The sequence below is a fragment of the Hyaena hyaena genome, unplaced genomic scaffold (genome assembly GCF_003009895.1).
Source record: "Hyaena hyaena isolate Hyena2069 unplaced genomic scaffold, ASM300989v1 scaffold_373, whole genome shotgun sequence".
In the NCBI taxonomy this organism is placed as follows: Eukaryota; Metazoa; Chordata; class Mammalia; order Carnivora; family Hyaenidae; genus Hyaena; species Hyaena hyaena.
In genome coordinates, this window is record NW_024081005.1 from 1,759,265 (window position 1) to 1,776,501 (window position 17,237).

General features: G+C 37.8%; 1 protein-coding gene across 2 annotated transcripts in view; it reads right to left on the bottom strand.

The window, feature by feature from the left end:
• Nucleotides 1-17,237, bottom strand: part of LOC120244186 (17-beta-hydroxysteroid dehydrogenase 13) — a 33,767-nt gene that overhangs the window by 5,055 nt on the left and 11,475 nt on the right. For both annotated transcript variants that reach the window (XM_039250574.1, XM_039250573.1), the window contains 3 exons: nucleotides 9,032-9,138; nucleotides 6,504-6,641; nucleotides 2,762-2,878 (listed from right to left, as the gene is read on the bottom strand). In XM_039250574.1, coding sequence (XP_039106505.1) covers nucleotides 2,762-2,878; nucleotides 6,504-6,641; nucleotides 9,032-9,138 — 362 coding nt within the window. The remainder of the gene's footprint in view (nucleotides 1-2,761; nucleotides 2,879-6,503; nucleotides 6,642-9,031; nucleotides 9,139-17,237) is intronic.

Sequence of the window (17,237 nt, forward strand, 5' to 3'; positions counted from 1 at the left end):
GGGGGAGAGGGAGAGAGCAAACCATGAGAGACTCTTGAATGCTGAGAACAAACTGAGGACTCATGGGTGTGGAGGGGGGAAGGGGGAGATGTGTATTGAGGAGGGCACTTGTGGAGATGAGCACTGAGTGTTATATGGAAAGTAACTTGACAATAAACTATTTGGAAAAATATATATATAAAGAAGCTGAAGTGGTTATAGTAATATCAGTAGATTTCACACCAAAATATGTTTCCAAGGATAAACAAGGTCACATCCTTGTTTAACAACAAAGCAGCTAATTCATTTAGAGGACATAATAGTCCTAATTGCTTATGCACATAATAAAAATGCTTCAAAATATGTGAAGCAAAAATGGAAAGCAAAGCAAAGCAAATAGACAAATTCACAACAATAGCTAGAGATTTGAGCCTCATTTCAATAACTGATAATATAAGCAGTCAGAAAATCAGTAAAAAATATAGAAGATTTGAACAACACTATCAACCAGTTTGACCTAAGCTGACATTTATAGAAAACTCAACAATATAGAATACTTATTCTTTTTGGGTGCATGTGGAACACTTACCAAAATAAACCATGTTCTGAGCTTAAACATGTTCCAATAAATTTAAAATATTCAAGTCATACAAAGTTTAATTAAATTAGAAATCAGAAAAATGTCTAGAAAATCTCCAAAAAGTTAAAAACTAAAAAAATTCATTTCTAAGTAAACCATGATACAAAAGGGAAATTACAAAGTATTTTAATGGAATATGAATGAAAACATAGTATGTCAGAATTTGAGGGACAGAACTAAAAACAGTACACAGGGGGATATTTAGAATACTAAGTGCTTATGATGGAAAAAAAATCAATGAATTCAGTTCCTACATTGACAAACTAGAAAAAGATGAGACAATTAAATCAAAAATAGTCAGAATAAAAGGAATAATAGAGATCAGGACAGAAATTAGTGAAATAGATCACAAAAAATGGATTAAAAAATAAAAGAAACCAAATGCTAGTTCTTTGGAAAAATCACTAAATTAATAAACCTCTAGTCAGACTGGTGAGAACAGAAAAATAAAAATGTAAATTGCCAATATCAGGAATAAGACATTCTAAAGATATTATAAGTACAATAAGGGAAGATTATGAATAAATATATGCCTATAAATTTGACAACTTAGATGAAATGGACAAATTCTCTGAAGGATGAACATTACTAAGAAGAAATACGTAGCCTGAATAGCCTTATAGGTCTTAAAGAAATTGGATTTATAGTTAAAAACTTGCCCATAATGAAAACAGCAGGCTCAGATGGCTTCATGGGTGAATTCTACCAAATGTTTAAAGAAAAAATAATGCCAATACCATACAAGCTATTCTAGAAAAGAGAAGAAGAGGGCATACTTTCCAACTCATTCTATGAAGTCAATATTATCATGATACAAACTCAGACAAAGATGTTCCAGTGCAGGGGTGGCTTATTTTTTAAAATGAATCTGTGTAGCTCACCATATCAACAAACTAAAATGGAAAGAACATATGATCTTAATATCATCAGCAAAAGCATTTGACAATTGATATTTACTCTTGATAAATACTCTCATCAAAATAGTAATAGAAGGGAACTTCCTCAACATGATAAAATGCATCTATGAAAAAACATCTACAGCTAATATTGTACCTAATTGTGAAATACTAAATACTTTTCTCCTAAGCTCAAGAAGAATACTTGGATGTATGCTTTTACTAATCCTATATGACATTGCATCCAAAATTCTAGCCAGTGTCATATAGTAAGAAAAACCATATAGATTGGAAAAGAAGTAAAAGTGTCTTTATTTGCCAACAATACGATCATCTAAAATAATCTGTAAAAAAGTCTGTTAGAATCTACAAAAAACTACTAGAAATGAGTTTAGCAAGGTTGCTGAAATACCAGATAAAATTCAAAAATCAAACGCACACACCAGCACCAAACAATGGGAAATAGAAAAATTGTTTTACATGCCTTTTGCAATAGTATCAAAAAAGATGAAATGCTTGGGGCGCCTGGGTGGCTTAGTCGGTTAAGCGTCTGACTTTCGCTTAGGTCATGATCTCACGGTTCGTGGGTTCGAGCCCCACGTCGGGCTCTGTGCCGACTGCCAGCTCAGAGCCTGGAGCCTATTACAGTCTGTGACTCCCTCTCTCTCTGACCCTCCCCTGCTCACACTGTCTCTCTCTCTCTCTCTCCTAGAAATAAATAAAACATAAAAAAAAAAAAAAGATGAAATGCTTTGGGATAAACCTGATAAAAGCTGGGTGAGACTTTTACGCTAAAAACTATAAAATGGTGTGTAGAGATATTAAAGAAGATAAAAGAGCAAAAAGGAAGGATATTTTGTGTTCTTTGTTTTCTTGGATTGGAGGCCTCAAAATTGTAAATGTCAATTCTCCCCAGTTGACCAATATATTCAATGCAATTTCAGTCAAAACTCCAGGAGGCTTTTAAACAGACCCTTTATTTTTAGCGATCCTGTGTTCTCTTTCATCTGTCTTTCCTTCAGTTGGAATAATCTCTGGCAAAGATTAAACTGAGATGTTAGAGCAAATGAATCATTTTTTTTTCTTTAGATTGAATAAAGCAGTAACAGAGAAAACGTAAACGTTCTCCTCAGGCACAGAGAGTTTCTACAGCATCTTTCACAACTGAACGACTCTTCATCACTCTTCATCATGATAATAGTTCTATTGGTGTTTTAGCATTTTAGATGTTTTGTGTTGTACTTACCTCTCTAGTATTAGATATATATTGACATATGGTGGAACAAAAATCATTTTCTTATTGGTAAGTATTCCATCTATCAAGGTTCTTGCAACTTCATCTGTCTCCAATATAGGCCATAGTCTATGATTAAGAAGAAAAAAAGGTTTTTGGGTTTTTTTGGGTTGTTGTTATTTTAATTAACAAAGGCAGGAGAATTAACTTATCATGTCACCAAATCAGGATTTAAAAGGTTCCAGGATTGGGGTGCTTGGGTGGCTCAGTCAGATGGGCCTCTGACTTTGGCTCAGGTCATGATCTCACAGTCTGTGAGTTCAAGCCTTGCGTTGGGCTCTGTGCTGACAGCTCAGAGCCTAGAGCCTGCTTTAGATTCTGTGTCTCCCTTTCTCTCTGACCCTCCCCTGCTCACGCTCTCTCTCTCTTTCCTTCAAAACTAAATAAACATTTAAAAAAATCTTTAAAAAATAAGAATAAAAAATTAAAGGTCCCAGGATTCACTGCCTGACTGCACCTCCTCCCCATGCCATGGGAATGTTTTGTTATCACAGTCTTAAACTTTCACACCCAGGATGGATGTTTTATCACTTACATAGTCAAAATATCAAAAAGGTGGAGAGGAATTAGATTACAGATGTGAAGAGTCAAGGAAGAGTAGTGAGTAGGATTACTCATGGGAAAGAAAGGAAACATCTGACATCTTTCTTCAGGTTTTATTTAATACAAAGCTATTGCTAAGCATACTCCCTTCTGGGGTTACCCCATATCCTTTCAAGCTGGATTTGAAGGCATTTACTACTTGACATGTACCTCTGAATTGCCTATAATGCAACTTAATGAGGGTTCGAGATGTACACAGGGAGTATTGCATTGCAACTGGAGGTATGACTTTGCTTATACTGAAGACTGTGTACGTGGGTTCTTTTTTTTTTTTTTTTTTTTTGAGAGAGAGAGAGGGAGGGTTGGAGTGGGAGAGGGGTGGACAGGGAATCTCAAGCAAGATCTATGCTTGGCTTGGAGCCTGATGCAGGGCTTGATTCTATGACCCTGGGATCATGACTTGAGCCAAAATCAAAAGCTAGACACCACCTAACTGAGCCACCCAGGTACCCCTACATGGGTTCTTGAGAAACATTCATAACCACAGGCCCAGTGTAGAATGCCCATTAGTGGAAGACGATGATTAGAGTTTAAAATGTAAATGATTTGGGGCAGAGAAGGACAAATATCATATGTTTGCACATATAGGAGGATTAGGAGGAACTTAACGGAGGACCATGGGGGAGTAGAAGGGGAAAAATGGTGGGGGAAAGGGAGAGAGGCAAACCATGAGAGACTCTTGAATGCTGAGAACAAACTGAGGACTCATGGGTGTGGGGGGGGGAGGGAGGAGATGGGCATGGAGGAGGGCACTCGTGGGGATGAGCACTGGGTGTTATATGGAAACCAACTTGACAATAAACTATTTGTAAAAAAAATTAAAAAAAAAAGAATGTAAATGATTTGGAATAGTTGCATCAAAATGAAGATGTTTAGGCATGGGCTGAACAGCCAGTGAATAAAAAGGTTGTGTAGAAGAGTTAAGTGAGCAGTTTATGAATATTAAAACCTCCTTCCCTGACATATTCTATGATTTACTACAGATTATTATGTGATTGGGGTTTCCAAGGCAGTGAGTAGTAAGCCAGCAGAGAGTAATAGAAATCAATACCTCTCTAAATTATTGGGTTCTGCCTTTTCTCTCCCTGATTTTTGCTAGCTGGTTTTATCATTGCAGTCTCTGAGCCAAACCTCTCTTTGGTATATGGACATTTTAGCCTTTGCCGAGGAATATTCAGAATCCAGCAGCCTGGGTGTATTTTCAGCATTGGCTGTCAGCCCCTGGGGTTGCTACCAGGCATCCACACTACCTGGGGTTATATTAGCCTTACTCTGCTCGTCTACTGTACCTTCTCTGCCAGTTCACCTGGTTCTCTTGGCATACACTAAGCATAAATGCTTACCAAGAGGGTTTTTATTAGGCCCACTTTGCTTTTTAAAGAAAACTGAGCCCAGAGTCCCAATCATACCATAGTTTTTACTTAAATATTATATTATTTCTAAGTGTCTATGGTCTAGCACTTTTAAGGACTCCACTGTCAGGGACTGACCACAGCTCCAGGGACAATCCAGACAATTCAGGGTTCAGAGTCAGTAGCTTCAAATGAGGCTAAGCTTAAAAAAGAATCTCTTAGCTCTTTGAATGAATAGATTTAGGACTAATTCCCCTCCAGAAATAAACTGGCTTCAGATTAGCAAGGTTAGTGTATTTTATTAACCTGCAGCAGAAAAATACCAGAATTGAGGCAAATTTGTGAAGAAGGTATCTTAATTTTAGTGCTCTTCGGCTCACCTTTCTGCCTTTTACTCTCCTTTCATGACCAATTTCTCCTCTCTTATGGTCTCAAATCCTCCCATACCAGAAACAAAGTTGTCATAGAAATTCACCTTGACTAAGGGATTAGGGACTCAATTTATTGCTGCTTCTAGGAACATTTGCATTTTTATAGAGGCCAAGGTGGTAATGGTAATCAAATGGTAATCAAGGCTATAATCAAATGCTGTGATTATATTTAATACATCAATGTTTTCCAAACCTGTCTCTAGAATCACCTGGTAGGTATGCTTATAATGCAAAGCAAAGCAAAACAAAACAACTCATTCTTAGAGCTCACCTCAGGCTACTGAATCAGAATCTCTAAGGAAGACCCTAAAAACATTTATTTTTTATGGAAGCATAGGTGATGATTCTTAGCACCAGACAAGTTTGAAAAATGTTGGAGTACTTCATGCTAGCACCATGGAAAATGGAAGGGCATATATGTGTAACTTTGCATACTCTATTTGAGGAGGATGAACCACAAATGGGAGAGGGGGAAGTTCAGTATAATCCATTTTGGGGGTAGGGTTTCCAGGAGAAGACATTCTTGACATCCCCTTAAGTACATCTCTCCAGGGACACCTGAGTGGCTTAGTTGGTTGGGTGTCTGACTATTGATTTCAGCTCAGGTCATGATCTCATGGTTGGTTGGTTCAAGCCCTGCATCTGGCTGTGCACTAAGAGCACAGCTAGAAGTCTGCTTGGGATTCTCTCTCTCCTCTCTCTCTGCCCTTCCCCCTATGCCCTCTCTGTCTCTCTCTTTCTCAGAATGAATGAATACATAAGCTTTAAAAAAAAAAACATCTCTCCAGCCTGCTCCACCCCCTCACTCCCTCTTGGCATCTGAGTGTGTTGAACCTTTAACCTGATGACAAATAAACCCCAATTGCTTAACTCATTGGTATCTGGTCATTCCTACTAGTCCTCAACGCATTTTTTTCCTTTTGTTCATCTCATTTAAAAGTGAAAAAAGCAATGCAACATTAAGAAAACATTTTGGGGCACCTGAGTGGCTCAGTCTTTTAAATGTCCAACTTCCGCCCAGCTCATGATCTCATGGTTTGTGAGTTTCAGTCCCACATCAGACTTTGTGCTGACAGCTTGGAGCCTGGAGCCTGGTTCAGATTCTGTGTCTCCCTCTCTCTCTCTGCCCCTACCCCACTCTTGATTTGTCTCTCTTTCAAAAAGAAATAAACGTTAAAAAAAAAAAAGACAACATTTTCCCTTTTTTGTTTTTTTTTTCTATTTCTCATTGACCCACCTAAAAACTTCTACAGTTTTCATGTCAATTTCTCATGCCATATTTTCATCCTAACTTGACTTTGACCTCACCTTGTGCTTGGGTTTTTGGTGAACCCGGTATTCACAAAAACTGGGCAGAGACACGAGGTTTTGATTCCAGTTTTTCCCAAGGCTTTAAGTTCTAATGTCAGAGCTCTGTGGAAGCCAACAGCAGCAAATTTGCTGGAACTGTAAGAGAATTACACACCATCATTAGCCAAGATAAGGTGAAACACATTCTACAGCTTTCTGTAAGAAGGCAATGCTGATTTGGTTCAAGAACAAATAGAAGCCAATATCCCAAATCTTCCACTTGGTCATCAACTTTCATTTACAGTTTCTTAAATGTACCACTTTCTTTCTTAGCAATGATAGCAATAGAGCAAATCCTAGTAATGTATTAACTGGCTTACCACTCACTTTTCCACCCTACAGGTAAGGTTTTCTATTCAATCTTCAAACTGTTGCCTCATGACTTTTAATTGCTGTTTTATTTTGAAAAATACAAATCAAGAAAGACATATTTAGAAAAACTACGTAATTAACATCTATATCGAAACTTCTGTGGGACCCTATACATTTCTCCTCTCTTGTTAACTGAGTTGCTAGTTTCTCTCTTGACACTGGAGGCCACTTTGGCTTCATAATTTCATTATGAAAATCTGGAGTAAAAAGTCCTTGGGTGGTGTGAGTATGCTTGTGTGTGCTGCCTTCAGCATATCACTTTATCTTCTTTGATTCTCTGATTTCTTTTTTTTGTTGTTGTTAATATTTATTCATTTTTGAGAGAGAGAGACACACACACACAGAGCATGAGCAGGGGAGGGGAGAGAGAGAGACACACACACAGAATCCAAAGCAGGCTGTCATCACAGACTCTGACACGGGGGTAGAACCCATGAGCCATGAGATCATGACCTGGGCTGAAGTTGGACACTTAACTGACTGTGCCACCCAGGCATCCCTGATTTTCTGGTTTCTAAGTGCAGGTGATAAAATATCGGGCTGTTTTAAGGATTAAGTTGTATAGCATAAGCCCCATAACTGCATTACCTATAATAATCTATATAAAGGTTCATTATCTATCTATTGTCTATCTGTCTATCTATCTGTCTATCTATCTATCTATCTAACTACCTACCTACCTACCTATCTATCATCTATCTATTGAAAGAGAGAGAGAGAGTGGGGGAGAGAGGCAGAGAGTGTGAGACGAAGAATCCCAAGCAGGCTCCATGCTCAGAGCAGAGCCTGATACAGGGCTCAATCCCACAACCCTGGGATCATGACCTGAGCTGAAATCAAAGGTTGTATGCTCAACCGATTGAGCCACCCAGGTGCCCCTAATCATTGTAGGTTTTACCCAGGTGACAAGAAGAAAAGTAAAGTTAAAGGCTGCTTTTTTAAGGGAGAAGAGAAAAAGGGAAAGTATTATTATATTGAGTTTTCATATTTCTAAACATTAAAACAATAGCAAACGTTTAATCTGTGAAATTCTTACTTGTATTTTAAGACAGTAGAGGCAATTTGAGGGGCACCTGGGTGGCTCAGTCGGTTTAAGCATCTGACTTCAGCTCAGGTCATGATCTCACAGCTCAGAGCCTGGAGCCTGCTTCGGATTGTGTCTCCCTCTCTCTCTCTCTGCCCCCCCCCCCACTCACACTCTGTCTCTCTCAAAAATAAATAAACATTAAAAAAAGATGATAGAGACAGCTTGAAACACCGTATGTCTGCGATGACTCCCTAACTTCAATGAAATGTAGCCATATCTGTGACTACATTTGGTGTCAGAAGTAATTTTGCCCATGACACAGTTTAACCTTAAACATTATGTACACGTAAATAATAAATCCATTAATTATGCACCTCTACACCTTCCCACTGATACTCATGTGTTGGCTGTTACCAAAGGAACAGGACCACATGTTAGCAAGTTAAAATTTTCTATGAAGTTAATATAAAGCAGAAGTAAGGAAATGGGATGCCGTTGAAGAAGTTTATAAGGAAAAGATGTTTTACACAATAGTGTATCCTCAGGGCCTCCCAACCTTTCTCTTTGTGTCCTTGGTAGATCATGAGGTGTACTATCTGCCTCTATTAATCAGGTAGATGGTTTCTCTCAGTCTCTCTCTGTTTCTCTCTCTCTCTCTCTCTCTCCCCCCCCCCTCCCCACACACATCCACACAAAATCTTTCATGGCATAAGCATACTGGAAAATGTTTTGATTCAGGGGTCACTCTAGTTAGCTTACCTTGGGCATGCACGCTATGGCATACATTTGTGTCCATTTGGACTTCTGTATGTTTTGCTTCTTAGTCTGTGGGTTCCCTGTTTCTTTAATCAACATGTACTCATTCAAGGATATGATGAAAACATATTTGACATTGTGTACATACCTCTGCTTTACAGAGTTTTCAGAAATCTAAAACCATTTTAAACAATTACAACCAGTTTCATAGATAACCGTGCTATGAGGATTAGAATCTAAGGTCTAATAAACCCTTAAAAGTATGTATGTATGTATGTATGTATGTATGTATGTATATATCTATATGGCATTGCTGGAAAATAATACTTACCAATATGGAATAAGATACGGAATCACTCCGTGGCCACACACTGAAGCCACTGTGACGATGTGGCCGTGATTTCTCTTCATCATTGATGGAAGAAGAGCTTTTGCGATCTTAAAGATCATTGAAGAAAGAAAAAAACAATGGCACAGGTGTTAAGTTTCTAAATTAGGTAGTTTTATTTTTAAGAAAAAATAGCTTTTAAGACTTTTGTGATGAAATGGAATACGTGTCAAGATTTCGTTATTACTTCCATAGAAATGAAAAAGATTGAAATGTATTTGTTTAAACTGGCATTGAGGCTGTGCATTAAATATCACATGCTAAGAATTCAACTTAATATTCCCCTGCTTTCCCTTCAGAAGGAATAAAATATCTCCTTTATGGATATATCATATGAACAATAATATCAAGGAAAAATTCACTGTTTTCAGAACTGAGAAGATTCCCTATGGTAATCTGGTATCATGTAACTTTTTTTTGGTTTGGGGCTTTATCATTCTAATGAGAAGAGATGAAATCATGTATAACTATAGCAAGTTAAGCAGAAAAAAGCAGAGTTCTGTTCTGATTCACAATCATTATTCATCATGAATAGATTTAGTATCTCTCTATTTGTAACATCATGTATTATATATTGATGTTACAGGAAATAAAAAGTCTTTCTTTCCAAAAAGTTTTTACTCTTTTGTGAGAAATATAAATAATATTTTATGAGAATTTTATAAACACACCCAAGGACTCTATGCAAATTCACAGAGTCAGAACTGCCAAACCAAGCTACTCCCAAATTTCTGACCCACAGAAACTATGAAAGGAAAATAAACATTTACTGTTGCTTCAAACCACTAAATTTTAAAATTATTTTTGTTTGTTTCAGGAGTAGAAGCCAGTGATTCATCACTAACATATAACACCTAGTGCTCATCCCAACAAGTGCCCTCCTTAATGACCACTACCCATTTAGCATCCCCCCCCTACACACACATATCTCTCTCCATCAACCCTTAGTTTATTCTCTATCATTAACAGTCTGGTGGCACCTGGGTGGGTCAGTCAGTTGAGCATCGGACTCTTGCTTTTAGCTCAGCTGATGATCTCACCATTGTGGGATTGAGCCCTGTGTCAGGCTCTGAGCTGACCATGGAGCCTACTTGGGATTCTCTCTTTCTCTCTCTCTTTGCCCCTCCCCTGCTCATGTTCTTGCTCTCTCTCTCAAAATAATAATAAAAAGTCTGTTTTATGGGTTGCCTGTCTCTTTTTTGTTCACTTGTTTCATTTCTTAAATATCACATGAGTGAAATAATATGGCATTTGTCTTTCTCTGACTGATTTATTTTGCTTAGCATGATACATTGTGACTCCATCCATGTCATTGCAAACAATAAGATTTCATTCTTTTTTATGGGTGAGTAATATTCCATTGTGTATATACACCACATCTTGTTTATCCATTAGCAGTCAATGGACATTTGGGCTCTTTCCACAATTTGGCAATTATTGATAATGCAGCTATAAACATCATGGTTCATGTGCCCCTTTGAATTAGTATTTTTGTATCGTTTGGGTAAACACCTGGTAGCACAATTGCCAAATCATAGGGTAGTTCTATTTTTAACTTTTTGAAGAACCTCCATGCTGTTTTCCAGAATGGTTGCAACAGTTTTCATTCCCACCAATAGTGTAAGAGTATTCCTTTTCTTCACGTCCTCACCAACATCTTTTGTTTCCTGTGTTGTTAATTTTAGCCATTCTGACAGGTGTGAGGTGGTATCTCATCATAGTTTTGATTTGCATTTCCCTGATGATGAGTAATGTTGAGAATTTTTTCATATGTCTGTTAGCCCTTTGTATGTTTTCTTTGGAAAGATAACTATTCATATCTTCTGCCCATTTCTTAACTGGATTATTTGTGTTTTTGGGTGTTGAGTTTGCTAAATTCTTTACAGATTTGGATACTAACCCTTTATCAAATATGTCATTTACAAACATCTTCTCCCATTCAGTAGGCTGCCTTTTAGTTTTGTGGATTGTATTCTTTGCTGTGCAGAGGCTTTTTATTTTATTTTATTATTTTTATTTTGAGAGAGAGAGAGTGGAGGGAAGAAGGGCAGAGGGAGAGTGAGAGAATCTCAAGCAGGCTCCACACTCAGCACAGAGCATGACCCATGGCTCAATCCCACAATCCTGGGAACTTGACCTGAGCTGGAATCAAGTCAGACGCTCAACTGACTGAGCCACCCATGTGCCCCTGTGCAGAAGCTTTTTGTCTTGATGAGTACCAATAGTTCAGTTTTGCTTTTTTCCCCTTGCCTCTGGTGATGTGTTGAGTAAGAAGTTGCTACAGCCAAGATCAAAGAGGTTGGTGCCTATGTTTTCCTCTAGGATTTTGATAGTTTCCTATCTCATATTTAGGTCTTTCGTATGTTTTGAATTTACTTTTGTGTATGGTGTAAGAAAGTGGTCCAGTTTCTTTCTTCTGCATGTTGCTGTCCAGTTTTCCCAGCACAATTTGCTGAAGAGATTATCTGTTTTCCATTGGATATTCTTTCCAGGTATGTTGAAGTTTAGTTAACCATATAGTTGTGGGTCCATTTCTGGGTTTTGTATTGTGTCCCACTGATTTATGTGTCTGTTTTTGTGTCAGTACCATACTGTCTTGATGACTACAGCTCTGTAATATCCTTGAAATCCAGAATTGTGATGGCTCCAGCTTTGCTTTTCTTTTTCAAGATTGCTTTGGCTGTTCAGGTTCTTTGGTGGTTCCATACACATTTTAGGATTGTTCTAGCTCTGCAAACAATGCTGGTAGTACTTTGATAGGGATTGCATTAAATGTGTAGATTGCTTTGGATAGTACAGACATATTAACAATATTTTTTCTTCCAATCCTTGAGCATGGAATGTTTTTACATTTCTTTGTGTCCTCTTCAATTTCTTCCAAAAATGTTCTGTAGTTTTCAGAGTACAGATGTTTTACCTTCTTGGTTGGGTTTATTCCTAGGTATTCTACGGTTTTTGGTGCAATTGTAAATGGAATCAATTCCTTGATTTCTTTTTCTGCTGCTTCATTATTGGTGTATAGAAATGCAACAGATTTCTGCATATTGATTTTGTATTCTGTAACTTTACTGAATTTGTGAATCAGTTCTAGCCATTTTTTTTTTTTTGTGGAGTCTTTCAAGTTTTCTTCTTCTTTTTTTTAAATGTTTATATTTTTTTTTTTGACAGAGCACAAGTAGGGGAGGGAAAAAAGGAGGGGGACAGAGAATCCCAAGGGTTCTGTGCTGACAGCAGCAAGCCTGATTAGGGGCTCAACCTCATGAACTGCAAGATGATAACCTGAGCCAAAGTTGGACGCTCAACTGACTAAGCCACCCAGGTGCCCCTCAGATTTTTTACATAGGGTATCAAGTTGAATAGTGAGAAAGTTTGACTTCTTCCTTGCTGATTGGGATGTCTTTTATTTCTTTTTGTTGTCTTATCACTGAGGCTAGGACTTACATTCTATGTTAAATAACAATGGAGAGAGTGGGCATCCCTGTCTTGTTCCTGACTCTAGAGGAAAAGCTCTCAGTTTTTTCCCCATTGAGGGTGATGTTAGCTGTGGGTCTTTTGTATATGGCCTTTATGATGTTGAGGTATATTCCCTCTGTCCCTACTTTTTTGAGGATTTTTATCAAGAGTGGATGCTACACTTTGTCAAATGCTTTTTCTGCTTCTATTGAGAGAATCATATGGTTCTTATCCTTTCTTTTATTAATGTAGTGTATCACGTTGATTGATTCATGAATATTGAACCACCTCTGCAGCCCAGGAATAAATCCGACTTGATCATGGTATATAATTCTTTTAATGTATTGTTGGATTCAGTTTGCTAGTATCTTGTTGAGAATTTTTGCATCCATGTTCATCAGAGATATTGGCCTATAGTTTGTGGGGAAGAAGTTTAGGAATTCCCTGAGCCTGCACTGATTGATTAACAAGGCATAAAGAATTAGGAAGCCATGGGATGAACACATCCAAGTTAGGGTAAACAAGATTAGGTAAATAAGATTAGGTAAATGGAGCAAATGCCCCCAGTGTAGGAAAAAGGTATAGGACAACAGCAGAAAGCTGCTTTCACAGGAAGGAAGGACTAAGTTAGGTAAACGGGTAAATAGGGCTATAGATGGCTGTGGGGAGAAGTTTCCCAGAGAGGGGCTAATTAGTAAAAGAAAGATGCCTTGTTGACCCTGAGGTAGCATTCTCTGTGTTTCTTATTCCCTAGGCCAGTTTGGGTAAACAGAGTTGGGGTCTCATGTTTGCTGTACACAACTTTCCATCCAGCACCAGAATCTTGTTTTGTATTGACCCAAACCCCTAACATTGCATATCTCCAAAACCCCCTTTTCCCCACGCTCATGAGTTAATGTTCATGCCCATGAATTAATGTTGATAGTTTCATTGTCTCTCTGTGCATGCCCATCATGCTTGTAAACCTTCTGATCTTAATAAAAATGGAGCAAGACCCTTATTCAGGGCTTTTGTCTTCTCCCAGACATTAGCCTCTCTCACATTTTTTAATCCTGTGTCCCACTCTTTTGCTGGACAAGAGAGAACTCCAGATCCAGAGTCTACAACAGTAGTTCTCTTTTGTGAGGTCTTTGGTTTTAGAATCAAAGTAATGTTGGCCTTTTAGAATAAGTTTGGAAGTTTCCCTTCCACTTCTATTTTTTGGAACACTTTGAGAAGTATAGATATTAACCTTCTTTCAGTATTTGGTAGAATTCCCCTGGGAAGGCATCTGGCCCTGGACTTATGTTTGTTGGGAAATTTTAAAAATCTTTTTACTTTTCTTATTTTTTTTAAATAAAATCTATTTATTTTGAGAGAGAGAGAGAACATAAGCAGGAGAGAGGCAGAGGGAAAAGGAGAGAGGGAATCCCAAGCAGGCTCCCTGCTTTCAATGCTGAGCTCAACACAGGGCTCAAACTCACCAACTGTGAGATTATATCCTGAGCTGAAATCAAGATTTGGACACTTAACCAACTGGGCCACTCAGACGGCCCTTTTTTGTTGAGAGATTTTTGACTACTGATTCAATATTTTTTCTGGTTATGGGTCCATTCAAATTTTCTATTTTTTCCTGTTTCAGTTTTGGTAGTTTATATGTTTCTGGGAATTTCTCCATTTCTTCGAGATTGCTCAATTTGTTGGTATATAATTTTTCATAATATTCTTCTATAAATGTTTGTATTTCTATAGTGTTGTTTGTGATCTCTCTGATTCGTGATTTTATATATTTGGGTCCTTTCTCTTTTCTTTTTGATAAGTCTGGCCAGAAGTTTATCCATTTTATTAATTCTTTCAAGGAACTAGTTTCTAGTTTCATTTATCTGTTCTACTTTTCTGTTGTTTCTATATCATCTATTTCTGCTCTAATTTTTATTATGTCCTTTCTGCTGGCCTTTCGCTTCATTCCTTTTCTAGTTCCTTTACATGTAGGGTTAGATTGTTTATTTGAGATTTTTCTTGCTTTTTAAAAAAATTTTTTTAATGTTTATTTCTTTTTGAGAGAGAGAGCATGCAGAAGAGCATGGGGGCAGAGAGAGAAGGAGACACAGAATCAGAACCAGGCTCCAGGCTCTGTGCTGACCTGTCAGCATAGATCCCGATGTGGGGCTCAAGCCCACAAACCGTGAGATTATAACCTGAGCTGAAGTTGGACACTTAACCAACTGAGCCACTCAGGCACCTAAGATTTTTCTTACTTTTAAAAGTATACCTGTATTGATATATACTTCCCTCTTATGACTGCTGCATTCCAAAGGTTTTGGACCATTGTGTTTTCATTTCCACTTGGTTCCATGTATTTTTTAAAAATTTCTTCTTTAATTTCCTGGTTAACCCATTTGTTCTTTAGCAGGATGTTCTTTAACCTCCATGTTTTATGCTCTTACCAAATTTTTTCTTGTGGTAGACTTCAAGTTTCATAGCTTGTGGTCAGAAAATATACATGGTATTATATCAATCTTTTTGTATTTGTTAAGGCCTGATTTATGACCCACTATGTGATCTATTCTGGAAAATGTTCCATGTGCACTCAAAAAGAATGTGTATTCGGCTGCTTTAGGGTGAAATGTTCTGAATATATCTGTTAAGACAATCTGGTCCATTGTGTCATTCCAAGCCATTGTTTTCTTATCGATTTTTTTCTTTCTTTCTTTCTTTCTTTTTTTTTTTTTTTTGCTTAGATGATCTGTCCATTGCTGTAAGTGGGATGTTAAAGACCTCTGCTGTTATTATATTATTATCAATGAGTTTCTTTGTTATGTTATGTTATTTATATGTTTGGGTATCTCAATTGGGGCATAAATGTTTATAATTGTTAGATCTTCTTGCTGGCAATAGACTTCTTTATGATGATATTGTGCTCTTCATCATCTCTTGTTATATTCTTTGGTTTAAAATTGAGTTTACCTGGCGAGGGGGCAAGATGGCGGAGAAGTAAGGAGCTCTGTACTTGCACTCGCGCCCATACATCACATGGAAAAGATCTGAAGCCATTGGAAACCTTACAAAACCTGAGAGATTGGGAGAAAAAGGACGCGGAATCCACTGAGAAAGCCTTCTAACAGCTACCTCAAGAAACAAGCCAGGGTACACAAGGTGGAGAGTCCCAAATATCACTACGAATAGGAAAATGAAATAACCAAGGTCCCAACAAGAAGACCAAGAGATACCATTCAAAAAACACTCTCTGAAAGGATAGGCCCTGGACAAAGAGTCTTCTTGGATATAGCAGCGCTCATAGATACAGAGAGCATTAACAGGTCTTTAAAGCCAACAAGAGCTGGAAAGCTAACTAAAATGATGAAATGAAAGAGCTCTCCTCCAAAGAAACTCCAAGAAGAAATGACAGCTAATGAACTGCTCAAAACAGATATCAGCAGCATAACTGAACAAGATTTTAGAAGAATAATGGTAAAATTAATAGGTGGGCTTGAACAAAACATAGGGGACATCAAAGAAACTATGGCTACAGACAGAATGGAAAATAAAAATAGGCATGAAGAATTAAAAAATGCAATAAATGAGATACATAATAAATTAGAGGCCTCCAATGCACGGAGTGAAGAGGCAGAAAGGAGAATCAGTGATTCAGAAGACACCATTATAGAAAAACAAGAAGCTGACAAAAAAAAGAGACAAACTGATCCAGGAACAGGAAAGAAGAATTCGAGAGCTCAGCGATACGGTCAAACGCAACAATATCCGTATCATAGGAATCCCAGAAGAGGAAGAGAGAGGGAAAGGTGCTGAAGGAGTCCTGGAACAAATTATAGCAGAGAACTTCCCCGACCTGGGGAAGGAAGTAAATGTGGAAGTACAAGAGGCTCAGAGGACTCCCCTCAGACGTAACCTGAATCGATCTTCTGCACGACATATCATAGTGAAAATGGCCAAATACAAGGACAAAGAGAGAATTTTGAAAGCAGCTAGGGAGAAAAGGGCCCTAACATACAAAGGGAAACCTATCAGAGTGGTGACAGACCTATCTACTGAAACTTGGCAGGCTAGAAAGGAATGGCAGGAAATCTTCAATGTGATGAACAGTAAAAATATGCAGCCAAGAATCCTCTATCCAGCAAGCCTGTCATTCAAAATAGAAGGAGAGATAAAAACCTTTCCAAATAAACAGAAATTGAAAGAATTTGTCACCACGAAGCCAGCCCTACAAGAAATCCTGAGGGGGATGCTCTGAAGGAAAGGTTGCAAGGAACAAAGATACCAGAGACACCACCACAAACATGAACCCTACAAAAGATACAAAGACTCTAAACCCACATATTTCAATAATAACACTGAATGTAAATGGGCTGAATGCTCCAATCAAAAGACATAGGGTAGCAGAATGGATTAAAAAACAAAATCCATCAATATGCTGTCTACAAGAAACTCATTTTAGACGGGAAGATACCTTCAGATTAAAAGTAAGGGGATGGAGAAATATATATCATGCTACAGGAAATCAAAAGAAAGCCGGAGTAGCGATACTTATATCAGACAAACTGGACTTTAAATTAAAGACAATCACAAGAGATGAAGAAGGGCACTACATAATAATTACAGGGTCCATCCATCAGGAAGAACTAACAATCATAAATGTCTACGCACCGAATATGGGAGCACCTAAATATCTAAAACAATTAATCACAAACAGAAACAA